The sequence below is a fragment of the Dromiciops gliroides genome, chromosome 2 (assembly GCF_019393635.1).
Source record: "Dromiciops gliroides isolate mDroGli1 chromosome 2, mDroGli1.pri, whole genome shotgun sequence".
Taxonomy (NCBI): domain Eukaryota; kingdom Metazoa; phylum Chordata; class Mammalia; order Microbiotheria; family Microbiotheriidae; genus Dromiciops; species Dromiciops gliroides.
The window spans coordinates 420414186-420428702 of NC_057862.1; the positions used below are offsets into that span (position 1 = coordinate 420414186).

Consider the following 14517-nt stretch of genomic DNA (forward strand, 5'->3'; position numbering starts at 1 on the left):
TGAGACTATGTAAATGCTGCTTTTTCTTACATTAGGCCCAAACCTGCTTCTCAGAAGCTTTAATTTATTATTTTTAGTTCTACTCTCTAGTCTAAGGTCAGGCAGAACAAATTGAATCTTCTTTCATATATCAGCCCTAAGAGACTCATGAGTCTTCTTGCCACCTGTGAACAGAGAATCTCTGGATAGGATATCAGAGGGTTTATAATCCAAGCCCCTTGTTTTGTAGATGAGGAAATGAGCTTGGAGACGGGGGTCGGTAGCACAGCTGGTATATAGGAGAGTAAGGCTTATGGATTCAAAGTAGAAAGGACTTTAATGGTCATCTGGTCCAGGGCTTCTTAAAATTTTCCCACTTTCTACTCCTTTTCATTCAAGAAATTTTTACATGAACCCAGGTAGGTATATAGATATATAAAATAGGCATCTATAACCTTTTACAGTTGCCAGATTTTTTGCAACTCCCACATTCAGTTATTCAACTCCATATGGGGTTGTGACCCACAGTTTAAGAAGTTTTGATCTACTCCAATCCCCTCATGTTACAGATGAGGAAATTGAGGTTCAGGGAGATGAAGCAATTTATTCATAGTCAACAGAGATAGTCAGTGGCAGGGTTGTGATCCAAGTCCAGGTCTTCTGACCCCAAATTCAAGGCTCTTTTCATGTACAATTCTAGGTCTCATCTGAGTTCTTCTAACTCTAATCCCAATGATCCTTCTACTATACCAGGTTAGTAATTAAGAGGCAAACAGGACTACCAAGTCACTAGCCTTGACCATGACATGATATTTTCTGTCTGGAACTGAAAGATTCTATTTTCTAGCATTCACTAAAAATTAATAGATGACGCTATAGTGAATGATCAAGATTAATATTAAGTAGCAAACATCTGATTAATAAAGAGCAACCCACAAATCTGGTGTTAAAGAGTTCTGGATCAACAACCATATGTAATAGATTCAAACCTAGAAGAAACCAAAGAAAACCCATAGCAGCAATACTGAAAAGAGGTGAATATTAAAGAAGATATAATGTCCTCAACTCCAGCTTTTCACTTTAGTCACTCAGCTATGTGTACTAAGCCTAAAGGAGCCAGAGCAGGGGTACCAGCAGTTTGGGTGGCTCCTTAATGGAGGAACAGAAAGAAACTTCATGCTACAAGATGGTGGAGGCAGGTTGCCATTTGCACCAGTAGAGGGAGAACGCAAGCTAAGTCATCAAATAATAATGTGATTATTACACAAGAAAACTATTTGTCTCATATATGTGATAGGCTAACCATTTAACATACAACACTTAGGTTATCAAAGAGCTTTTTTCTTTTAAGTGTTTTGCTGAGTCCTTCACCTAGAGATACCCTGAATAGATAACACAGAAACAATTGGGAACAAATACAATGGGGATTACAAGCCTCCAATACAAAAAGTAGGGAAAAATAAGAGAATGAAGGTTCTTCTAGAAGGTAAGATGAGGTATCACATACCTGAAGAAGTTAACAAGAAATAATAAGAATGAAAGTAAGCAAATGAGAAAGTTACACTTAGTAAGTAGTATCCTTATGGTTGTTGGGGATAGATTCTAAATCAAGTGGCTATAGTTATTAATTTTTATCTCCACTTTGATTTTTTGAAAGGGGAGAAAAGCTCCAATTTTATAAATGTAGACTTGCCTACAATTAATTGTTATTGTCATTACTAATAACTTACTTTTATATAGCACTTTAAGATTTTACAAGGTACAGATAGGTGGTGCAGTGGATGGATCTCCAGGCCTGAAGTCAGGAAGCCTCATCTTCCTGAGTTCAAATCTAGCCTCAGACACTTACTAGGTATGTGATCCTGGACAAGTCATTTAACCCTGTTTGCCTCAGTTTCCTCATCTGTATAATGAGCTACAGAAGGAAGTGGTAAACGACTCCAGTATCATTGCCAAGAAAACCCCAAATGGGTTCATAAAGAGTTGGACATGACTGAACAACAACAAAAGATTTACAAAGCACTTTTTAAAAAACAATAATTCTGGGGCAGCTAGGTGGCGCAGTGGATAGAGCACAGGCCCTGGATTCAGGAGGACCTGAGTTCAAATCCGGCCTCAGACACTTAACAATTACTAGCTGTGTGACCCTGGGCTAGTCACTTAACCCCAATTGCCTCAAAAAAACCCCAAACCCCAAAAAACAAAAAACAATAATTCTGTGAGATAGTTAACACAAAAGTTATCTTCATTTTATGAATGATACTGAGGGTTGGACATGCTCAAGACCACAGAGCTAGTGTCAGAAGTAGGTGTTTTAACTCTAAGACCCAAATTCTTTATATTAAATAGTCATTTATCTTGGGATGCATTCCTAAGATAAAATATTCCATTTCTGCAGGGAAGTTTTCTAAAACAAGGGCTCAAGGTGAAGGATGCTTGTTAATCTGAAAGTTAACTGTAGCTGAAATGATGTATACTGTATATCAAGTCTTAAGTCTAGACATGAGAATACTAAAGGGCTTGGGTAATAATGAATGTGTCACAAGGTCAGTGACAGCTATCCTGATAACATCCCTGTTGCTATTTCCTGTCCTTTTGGGTATATCTCTTTTAGAGGTCATAGAACCTTCCCAGGTAGAGACTGTGAGACCCTGACAGAAAGGATCTTAGAGTCACAAAGTTTCACCTTTATGTTAACATGAATCCCTGCTACGACATCTCTAAAAGTATTCATTCATTCTATGCTTGAATATCTTTAGTAATCAAGAACTCCCTTCCCTCCAAGGAAGCTCTTTCCATTTAGGGACAACTTCAATTATTAAGAAGTTGTTCCTTATACTCCTCACACGGGCTAAGATATATCTCTTGAGATCTTTTTTTCTTCTTTTATTTCCTTTTGAAGTAGTTCTTTCATCTTTTCAACAAATACTGCATTCTACCTGAAAACCCGGAAAAGGAATTCCTCCAGTCCAGTCTCTGTTAACCTATATTTTAGACTTAGCCTATTTCATAGGATCATAGGATATTAGACCTAGAAGAGACCTTAGTTCTCCTCTAGAACAATTACCTCATTTTATAGATGAGCAAATGGAGGGCTAAAGGGATTAAGTGACTTGTTTAAGGTCTCACCGGCTGTAAATCACAGAGTAAGAATAAGCTTATAGGGGCAGCTAGGTGGAGCAGTGGATAAAGCACCAGCCCTGAATTCAGGAGGACCTGAGTTCAAATCGAGCCTCAGACACTTGACTGGCTGTGTGACCCTGAGCAAGTCACTGAACCCTTATTGCCCTGTATATATACAAACACACACTCATATATATATATATATATATATATATATATATATATATATATATATATATATATATATATATATATATATACACACACACACAGAGAGAGAGAGAGAGAGAGAGAGAGAGAGAGAGAGAGAGAGGTTGGCTGATCCTTTTCTGGAACTTTACTAGTCTTTTTTCCCCAATCTGACATTAGTTTACTCAGCTGATTTCATCTGTAGTTAGCAGATTCCTCCAAAACTGTAACGTAAAGAGAAGCTATCCTTCACTAAAATCTAAAGTCTTACCTAGAAATCCACCTTCCTGCCACTTTTAATCTTTTCTGCTTCCTTGTTTCCCTCTTGCCTTGTCACTGCCTCAGTTTTTCCTCAGATTAAGTACAAATTTGGTTCTTTGTAATTTCCCCCCACCCCCATTTTTCCTAGTTCTCTGCTTTAGGAGCAACAGAACAAGACTACTTTTTCTGTCATACAGCAGCCCTTCAAATACTAAAAGCTAACAATCATCTTTCTCCTTCAGTCTTCTCTTCACAGATAAATATTTATAGATCTTCAAATGATCTTTCATGATCGTCATGGCTTCCAAGGCTCCTTCGTAGTGCTCCTATGGATGCACTCTAACTTGTCAAGGTCCTTCACAAAAAGGTGCCCAGAACTAGACATAAAAGACAAGGACAGACCTTTTAGTGAAATAAATTTATTTTCTATTGGGTTTTTGACATGGTAACTTTCTAATACATTTCCCCCTATATTTGAAACCAGCTGCTAAAAGGAAAGAAGGGTTTGTGATCAATTTAAATACTTTATGAAGATGATAATAGTATTATTTTTTCATTAGTTATTAGTAATAATAATATTAAAGTGTATTTTTTTAAAAGTATAAATATTTTTAAGTTAAAAACAACAACACCAAGAACAGATAAGTTAGGTAAAGCTTCTCAAAAGAGAAAAACAAAAGCCATTATAGGCAGAAACCTCCTTTCATTAGAACAATGGTTCTTCATCTGGAGTGCATGGACCATCCATGGAAAGATTTTGGTAAGGGGTCTATAAACCTTGTTTTAAAAAATTACATCATTAGTTTCATTAACCTCTAATTGAAATTTAGTATTTCTTTCAATTGTTTAAAAAACACTATTCTGAGAAAGGCCCTATAGGCTTCACCAGACTGTCAAAAGGGTCCATGATACAAAAAAGGTTAAGAAGCCTTGGACTATAACCAATTGATACTAGATGGATGCTCCCTCCAAGTTGTATAGGAGCATTGCTTGCATCTTTCTTTCTTTTTGGAAAAGAGAATGAAAGATAAAGATAACTGTGCAAATCAGAAATTAACTGGGAGAACTATCCTCAGAAACAGGGTATAAAAGAGAGCAGCTCATCAATGAAACCTAGACCTGAAGTGCCTATAACCATAGCTGAGGGCTAAGTTAACATGGCAAGGGGGATAGAAAAGGAAAGGACTAACGAGAGTTGAAAGTAAAGTATAGGTGGATGAAAACAGCCAAATGTCTTTCTAGGAAGCAAAGCAGAAGATTAAAAAGAGAGAATAGGCAAAGACTGATTAAGAGGAAAGACTTTTATTTGCATTTATAATTATAATTTTTAAAGTGACATAAAGAGTAAACTTTAAATATAGTGATGTTGAAAGTGGCTTAAGTTTTAACTCTTCTCCCAAGATTTTTTTAAAATGTAAAAAGTATGGAAATTTATGATGAGCTTCAAGTGAGACGGCTTGCAACCTTACTAGGTTATGTATGTAAGCTGTAGGCGTACTTTCAAAGAAATGAACAAACTCCTTAAGGCTGAAGCTGCAAAACAAATACACTGTGCTAGTTTTCTGATATGTACAGTGATGTCACAAGGTCCATCACCATTGTGGCATAACTCTTTTATCTGAAAGTTCTAAGATATAGTTCATTGATATCCCCTTCAGATTTCTAGCTGCCACTACCTCTCCTTTCTGTATCTTAAACACCCACATAGCCCACAGGAGAGAATACAGGTCTTTACCTTCTACATTGTCTTGCTCCCTAAAAAGAGTATATAGGCCTTCTTTTAGATGTTCTAAATTGTTATTTGTTTTTGGTGTTTTGCATTCTGAATAGCACTATAAGGAAACATATTGAAGAAGGTTAGAGTAATAAATCAAAGGAGAGATCTACAAAGGCTTATTTGCCATGCCCAATTTCCATGAATTTGCAAGGAAGTAGGCCTTATTTTTTTTTACATCATCCTTTTTTACCTTTATAATCTCTCACTCACTTTAAAAAATTGTCATTTGTTTTGATATTACCTTCATTTGCATCCATACTTTTAAATGATATTATCTTCTGATTCAACAACTCTAGTCCTGCCTTGGCTAGAGGTTTGATTAGTTCTTGTCAATGGACAAAGATCTGGCAAGGTTATAGAAGTCTGAGCTATTCTAGAATCCCTTGCCTCCATTTCTTAGCTCTAGGTTTGTCTCCAGGTGTCACCTTCAACCTCCATTCCCAGATATGTCTTTCTCTTGTGGTTTTAGCCTGTAAGCAAGTGACAATTGCCCTCTCTACCCTAGATGCTCAACCTTGAAGTCATCTTTAAATCTTTGATTACTTCCTGTCCTTCCTCAAATATTGAGAGGTTCACCTCTGTAGTGCAAAAAGGCATCAAAGTAGGACTTTAGTGGAAGCAATAAACATTTGATGAATGAATTAATGTCATTTGTCTCATGTAATTCATTATCATTTTTTTCAGTTAAAAACTACAATTCTTAAGCCAACAATGCTTCTTTTAAACATATATGCTCCATATGTTTCATACGCCAATTCTAAAAATATAAAGTTTTCTTTTACCTTCTGTATCTCAGGATGAAAAATTTCCCTGGGTCCTTTTTCAAACTTGTCCAGATTCATGGCACTGAAATAAAAAGGAGAAGAATGAATTTCAATGCAATGTGATAGAACTTTAAGCAACAGCAGCAATTCATTCTTCCTCAGATAAATTAGCCATAAGAAAATAAGTAGTTTGTATAAGGAACTGGAATATCTGTCAAAAAGTTGTAAAATTATAAATCACACCATCCTATTCCTCAATGTTTTCCTAATTACTATTATTCTACCATAGAGGGTGCAAAGACATGTTGATAAAAAGAAATTTAAGATACCAATTTGATAGTATGACTACAACATGACAAAAATAGCCAGAAACAATACAATTAAATGCTATAAGCACTGTGGAGAAATGAATACTATATTGCACTGTTGGTGGGATATGTTTGTTTTTTTTTTTGGAGAGTAATTTGATGATATATTGCAAGACTTCCAAAGGTGATCATATCTTTTGATTCAGTAAGCCTAATGCAGAGACTGTATCTTAAATATATTATTAAAAGGAAAAGAGGACTTTTATATGTAAAAATATTCATAGTTGCTTTACTTTCAACAGTAGAAAAACTGCAAACAACCAATAATTATGGAATAGTTGAAAAAAATTGTGGTAGACCAATATATTGGAGAATCTTTGTGCCATAAAAATGACATGTGAAAAAATAATTATGGAAAGATGCACAAAATGACAGAGGATAGGATAAGTAGAAGAATATGCCCTATGTGTTGACTATGACTGTTAAAAAATGGCAACAAAACTTTGTAACTAGATGGGAAAGATCAGAAGACAAAGAAGAAAGAGACTATAACTATTTTCTTTTCAAGTTTAAATTATTAAATAATAATGAAGAGTTTAGAATTCATAGTTTTACTTGGGTTACAATTCCATATTTTAATAGTGTTTGTTATAACTGCTATTACATTTATAAGTACAAAGATGCAATAAAAAGGAGGGAGACAAGGAATAATTAATTACATGAACATCTGGAGCCTCAGGCAGTTGTCATTAATCTGAGATTCAGTCTCATTTAATAAAACAGCACCTGGATATTATAGGCAACCAGTAGCAAAGTTAATTGAAATTAAGATCTTCAACCACTGTCTCTAGCAACTTCTAGTCCAAAAGACTGCTTAAAGTCTTAAGCAGTCCTTGTTACATAATCTCTGTGTGATTGTTTCCTCATTTATAAAATGAAGACCCTAGACTAGAAGATCTTTATGCTTTCTTCTACATCTAAAATAAATACAAGGGACTGAAATGTAGTAGTGGCATTTATACTGAAAATTTTCTTTCAGTTAAAGGTTTAAGTTAACAAAAGTAAACTCTTCCCCTCATTCTTGTTGTTGTTTAGTTGTGTCAGCTGTGTCTGACTCTTCATGAAACAATTTGGGGTTTCCTTGGCACAGATAGTGGAGGATTATGCCATTTCCTCCTCCAGCTCATTTTATAGATAAGGAAACTGAGGCAAACAGGGTAAAGTGACTTGCTCAGGGTCACACAGCTATTAAGTGTCTGAGGCCAGATTGAATTCATGAATATGAATCTTCTTGACTCCGTGACCAGCACTCTATCCACTATGTCTTCTTGCTGTCCTGTTACCTCATTTTACTTGGTACTATATAATTCAGGAATATATATATTTTTTTGCAGGGCAATGAGGATTAAGTGACTTGCCCAGGGTCACACAGCTAGTAAGTGTCAAGTGTCTGAGGTGGAATTTGAACTGAGGTCCTCCTGAATCCAGGGCCAGTGCTTTATCCACTGCACCACCTCAGGAATATACATTTTAAAGAATTATCTCTAGCCATATCTCAATTTAGCTATAGATTTTCAGTCAAAAACTACATACATTCATCTGTAACTATATTGTTGACCATATGCTAAAATTCTTTAAGTAGTGGTTAAAGGTTGTATCTTAGGAAGTCGTATTTAAGGAGACAAGGGAAGGTATAGAATACTCTAACACAAGATAAAATATGCATGACTCCTGTTTATTTCTGCACTAGAAGGATGTGTGCTTTCTCCAGTGTGTGTTCTGCCTCCAACGATTACAACCTTTTCACAACTCTTTAAAAAAAAAATTAAGGGGTTGGGGGGGTGGTGGTGGTGGTAAGTGGTTGGTCCAGATCTGTTTTCATTTGTGTCTAGAGATCCTTAATGAAGAAATTCCCTCTGTGGACAAAGATTGGCACCTGATCTTCGAACTTACAGGTTTAGAAAATTGCCTGAAGTGGGAGTTTAAGTGACCTGCCCAGAGTCACACAACTAGTGTGTGTCTGAAACTGGCCTTGAACCTAAGACTTCCCTACTCCAGTGCTGGTTTTTACATGCTATGCCATGCGTTCTCTCCACCATTCCTTAGTAGGTAGTGTGGGTGAATCATTATCTAGATGTATCTACTTTGATAATAATCCTTACCAAACTTAGCAAGGCTGGCTCTCAGATGATATACATCCAGTGTACTTCCTAGACCCTAAGCTTTTTTTTTTTTAAACAAGGAGTCTACTATGGTTTGTTATGAAACATAAGAGGATGACTTTGATTAAAGCTTTTCAGAATATCTAGTTATTGAAGTAAATTTTTACCAAATAGATAAAACGATAATAAATCCAAGTAGAGAACTTTTTAGCGCAATCAGAAAACTGTATATCCACTAAAACACACAGATGACATTTTAACTACCTACTCCAATAACATGCCCTAATCTTAGGCTACTTGGAAGGCATTACCTTACCTGTGATACCGTATATATTTTTTCTTTTTTCTGTAATACATGTTCATTGCTACAATATCTCATGTTGTAACAAATTATCAAGCTTGTATACCCTTTTCCAGGAAAATTAAGATCCAGTAGATGCTACAATCTCGAGTTAGGAGTAAACCCTAACTCTTGACATCCTAAAGTCCCCAGCCTAACGTCCCCTGAATAGTAGTGGTAGGACTAAGAGATAAGAAGGCAAAGGTGTCCCAGACAGTGGAGTTCATTCTCATTCATATATTCTCTCTCCCCTGCCCCTGTCTCCTGCTCTGTCTGTCTCTGTCTCTCTGTTTCTATCTGTTTCTCTCTCCTCTCCTCTCCTTTTCTCCTAGGAAGGAGCAATCATATTCACTTGGAAAAGCTTTTGCTGCCCCCACAGTTGTTATTTTAACTTGTTGGTAAAATGGAAATGATGGAAACCCAAACTGTGTTAGAATGTAATGACCACATGTCAAGGTAGGGAACACTGGTTACCGTCTAGTCCCAAAATTTTAGCATTAGGAAAGTAAACTTGTGAAAGATCAAAGTAGTTAACAAGTAGCTGAAACCAAGGGAAATTGAGGAGATGTTAAAGAGCAACTAGCTGCAGATGTGACTTTCAGTGATACTTGAAAGACTGAGTAGAACAAGAGAGATGCTTCAGCATTGGAGAAGGGCAAATTTTAGTTTTTTAAGAAAGGAAGAAGGTGGAATATTTACAGACTAGTGAGATTCATTTTGATTCCTGCCAAAATTTTAGAATAAAATATCAAAAGTGAAGTAAAAAGAGAAGCAGTGATCATCAAGAACATGCATGGCTCCATCAAAAACAGGTCATGTCTGACTAATGTCATTTCAGTTTTTGATAGGATAGACAAGGGGAACAGAATAAAGACACTTTTTTTTTTTGGCAAAGTATCTGGTGCAGTCTTTCTTGCTACCATTGTAGACGAGATGGAGAGATGTGGGCTAGAAGAGAGTATATTTAAGTAGATACAGAACTGCTTGGCTGACCAAGTTCAAAGAATATTCACTAATAGATTGGTGTTATCCTAGAGGTAGGCCCATGTTATAGGGGATGTGAGAAAATTGGGACACTGATTAACTGTTGGTGGAGTTGTGAATTGATCCAACCATTCTGGAAAGCAATTTGGAACTATGCTCGAAGGGCTATAAAATTGTATATACCAGGGCAGCTAGGTGGTGCAGTGGATAGAGCACCGGCCCTGGATTCAGGAGGATCTGAGTTAAAATCCAGCCTCAGACACTTAACACTTACTAGCTGTGTGACCCTGGGTAAGTTACTTAACCCCAATTGCCTCACTAAAAAAAAAAAAAAAAAAAAAATTGTGTATACCAACACCATGACTAGATCTATATCCCAAAAAGGTTGGTTGGTTTGTTTTTGGTCGAGACAATTGGGGTTAAGTGACTTGTCCAGGGCCACACAGCTAGTAAGTGTCAAATGTCTGAGGCCAGATTTGAACTCAGGTCCTCCTGACTCCATGGCTGGTGCTCTATCCACTGTGCCACCTAGCTGCCCCAAGAATTTTTTTTAAAGGAAAAGAATCTATATGTACAAAAATATATTTATAGCAGCTTTTTGTCGTGGCAAAGAATTAGAAATTGAGGGGATGCCCATCAATTGGGGAATGGCTGAACAAGTTGTAATATATGATTATAATGTAGTACTATTGTGCCATAAGAAATGATGAGCAGGGGGCAGCTAGGTGGCGCAGTGGATAAAGCACCGGCCCTGAATTCAGGAGTACTTGAGTTCAAATCTGGCCTCAGACACTTGACACTTACTAGCTGTGTGAGCCTGGGCAAGTCACTTAACCCCCCATTGCCTTACTAAAAAAAAAAAAAGAAAAAAAAGAAATGATGAGCAGGATGATTTAAAAAAAAAAACCCACAACAACCTGGAAAGACTTACATGAATTGATGCAAAGTGAAGTGAGTAGAACCAGAACATTGTACACAGTAACAGCAATATTGTATGATAATCAACTATAAATAACTTAGCTCTTCTCAGCAATGCAATGATCCAAGACAATTCCAAAGGACTCATGATGAAAAATGCTACCCAAATCCAAAGAAAGAACTGATGGAGTCAATGAGGATCAAAACATACTACTTTTTCACTTTATTTTGTCTTTCATAATATGCCTAATATGGAAACTTTTTTTTTAGTTTTAGTTTTATAAACATTTTATAACCTATATAAAATTGTTTACCAACTCAGAGAGGGGGGAATGGATGGGACAGGAAGGAGAGGGAGGGAGGGAGAGAATTTAGAACTCAAATTTAAAAAAAAAAGAATGTTAAAATATTTTTACATGTAATTGGGAAGAAGTAAAATATTATTAAAAATAATGACTTTGGGGGAATATAGGGAAGGGGATTCCTGTTCAAGTATGAACTGTGCCCTCTCTCTTATTTTCATACTCTGGAATCCTTGGTTTCAAGACAACTCAAATGCTATTTCTTCCAGAATGCTTTCCCTGGTCCCCACAGTGGCTAGGGCCATTCCTTCTAAGGTTACTTTCTTTCTACTCTGTTTTTTATCTTGCGTGTTCTGATTTACATGCTGTCTCCTCCAGTAAAATTATAGACCATTGTGGACAAGGATTATTTATGCTCTTTTGTCTGCATAGCACTTAGCAGAGTGCCTGGCACATAGTAAGCATTTAATAAATACTTGCTGATTGACTGATTGGACTAGATGGTTTCGATTGTCACCTACCAGTAATTGTGTGAGATTTGAACGAATTCAGATTAAAGACAGTTAAGATACTCTAATGATTTGGGTAAAGATTCTCAAGAATGAAATCCTGATGACACAAATGCAAATAATTCTGATGAGGAATAAATGGGAAAAGTATCTAAAGAGACTGAAGTGGCTTACTGGGAGTTCTGTGATGAGCTCAGGTTTTTTTAAGGACACACAAAAGATAACAGTAAAGGAAGACAAGAGAGGCTGTAGAAAAAAGTGTCATTCTTTAATCATAGTATCAGGAAGACCAAAGCTTAGGGAAAAGTCAAAGGATGCATGAAACAATGGGAGAAGCATTGGATCTGGAGTTAAGGGTACTATATTTGAATCCTAGCCCCACAACTTACTGCCTGTATGATGTTGTAAGAGTCATTTCTCTGGGAATCAGTTTTCTTATCTATAAAATGTGGGGGTTGAACCAGAAGACTTTTCAGCTCCTAAATCTATGATCCTAAAATAATTAAAAGGCCCATTTTTGAGAATGAGAAACATGTAGATGAGGGAATAAGCAATAGGCCTGTGAATATGTTGATTATCATGTTTGTTCTCATGTACTTGTGACAGGACATGAGGATATAGAGATTACAAGTGCATTAGGTCCTTAGGTGGGCAGAGCTCCAGCCAAATGGATTCATAGGGAGAGTAAAGAGTCTACAGCTCAGAAGCAATGGATTCTAGTCGAGGCTCTGTCATTAACTTAGTGTACTTTATAACTTTTTCAAATTTACTGATGACATAAAATTAGAAAGAATAACTGAGAAGCTGAATCAAAATCCCAAAAGATTTTAATAGTCCTTAGAATGATGGACCAAACCTAATAAGATGAAATTTAATAGAAACAAATATAAAGTCCCACATTTAGTTTTAAGAATTAAACTGCATAAATATAAAATGGGGGAGACATAGTAAAACAGCAGTTTGTATGAAAAACTGGGAATTTTAGTGGGCTTCAAGTTCAGAATGAGTCCATGAAATCTAACATGATCTTAGGCTGTGTTATTTAAAACTACAGTATGAAGAAAGAGGTGGTAGCTCTACTGTACCTTTTTTTTTTTTGGCGGGGCAATGGGGGTTAAGTGACTTGCCCAAGGTCACACAGCCAGTAAGTGTCAAGTGTCTGAGGTCGGATTTGAACTCAGGAACTCCTGAATCCAGGGTCGGTGCTTTATTCACTGTGCCACCTAGCCACCCCCTGCTCTACTGTACCTTGCCCAATATCTGAAAGGATGTCAAATCAAATATAGATTGGACTTAGTCTGCTTTATGCTCAGAGTACAAAACCAGCAGGAAGAAATTTCCAAAAAGGCATAAATCAGTTCAACACAAGAATTTTCTAAGAGTTAGGGTTGTCCAGAAGTGAACCAGTCTTCTTGCAAAGCTTGAACTTCTCCAATAGAATGGAGGCCAGGTGATCAGTTGCCAAGAGTGTTGTAGAGCAGATTCCTGATTTCTTTTCTTTCTTTCTTTCTTTTTTTTTTTTTGGTATGGGGCAATGAGGGTAAAGTGACTTACCCAAGGTCACACAGCTAGTAAGTATCAGGTATCTGAGGTTGGATTTGAACTCAGGTCCTCCTGAGTCCAGGGCTGGGGCTCTATCCACTGAGCCACCTAGCTTCCCCTAGATTCCTGCTTTCAATAGGAGTTGGAATAGATGATCACTCTAGTCCCTTCCAATTCTAAGGTTCTTGGTGAGTTTAGAGTTAAAGGAGTTGTCCCCAACACAGAATGGGGATAGGAATGCAGGGTTCAGTGGAGGGTTCTTAATAAGATGATTAAATTTGGGTACATCTAGAAGAGTTCCAGGGAACTCATGATAGAAGAGGATCTCCAAATCCAGGGGGAAAAAAAAAAAAGAACTGTGGAGTATAGATGCTGAATGAACCATACTATTTCTTTTGTTTTTGGTGCTGTTGTTGTTCTATTTTGAGGTTTATCATCATTGCTCTGATTTTTCTCTTATAACATGACTAATGCAGAAATATGTTTAATGTTATTATGTATATATATATATGTGTGTGTGTGTATATATACACACACACACACACACACATATATATATATATATACACACACCCTATATCAGATTACCTGCTGTCTAGGGGAGGGGGGAGGGAGGGGAGGGAGGGAGAAAAATCTGAAATTGGAAAGCTTGTATAAACAAAAGTTGAGAACTATCTTTACATGTAACAGGAAAAAAATAAAATACTTTATTAAAAAAATTTAAAAATAAAATACTTCTGATGGTAAACATGAAAAAAAATTGGGGTACATCTGCCCCATGATGTTTCATTATGGTCTCTGTATTCATGGAACCTAATATGATGTGTAACTCCCACCTCTGCAAAGGGGTGCAGATATCTCCTCTATGGCACCATAATTGTTCCATATAATTTTGTAACATTTATTTTCTGTTGTTCTGTGGTTGGTCTTACCATTTACATTGTTGTAGTTATTGCATAGAATGGATTTTTTTGGGCTCTACTTTCTCTACCTTATGTCTGTTCATACAGGTCTTTCTATATTTCTCATGTCATTATATTAATTTCTTACATTAGTTATGTTCAATTATATTTATGAGCCACAATTTGTTTAGCTATTGCTCAATCAACTTTGTTTCCAGTGCTTTGCTAAGACAAAAAGTGTTGTTATAAATATATATATATATATTTTTTTAATTTTAGTGAGGCAATTGGGGTTAAGTGACTTGCCCAGGGTCACACAGCTAGTAAGTATTAAGTGTCTGAGGCCGGATTTGAACTCAGGTACTCCTGACTCCAGGGCCGGTGCTCTATCCACTACACCACCTAGCTGCCCCTGTTATAAATATTTTGATGTATATTTTGGTGTATAAGAGGATTT

The 14517-nt window shown here is 36.5% G+C and overlaps 1 protein-coding gene across 3 annotated transcripts in view; it reads right to left on the bottom strand.

The window, feature by feature from the left end:
• GARNL3 (GTPase activating Rap/RanGAP domain like 3) overlaps nucleotides 1–14517 on the bottom strand; it is a 231593-nt gene that overhangs the window by 142081 nt on the left and 74995 nt on the right. For all 3 annotated transcript variants that reach the window (XM_043984856.1, XM_043984857.1, XM_043984855.1), the window contains one exon: nucleotides 6112–6175. In XM_043984856.1, coding sequence (XP_043840791.1) covers nucleotides 6112–6175 — 64 coding nt within the window. The remainder of the gene's footprint in view (nucleotides 1–6111; nucleotides 6176–14517) is intronic.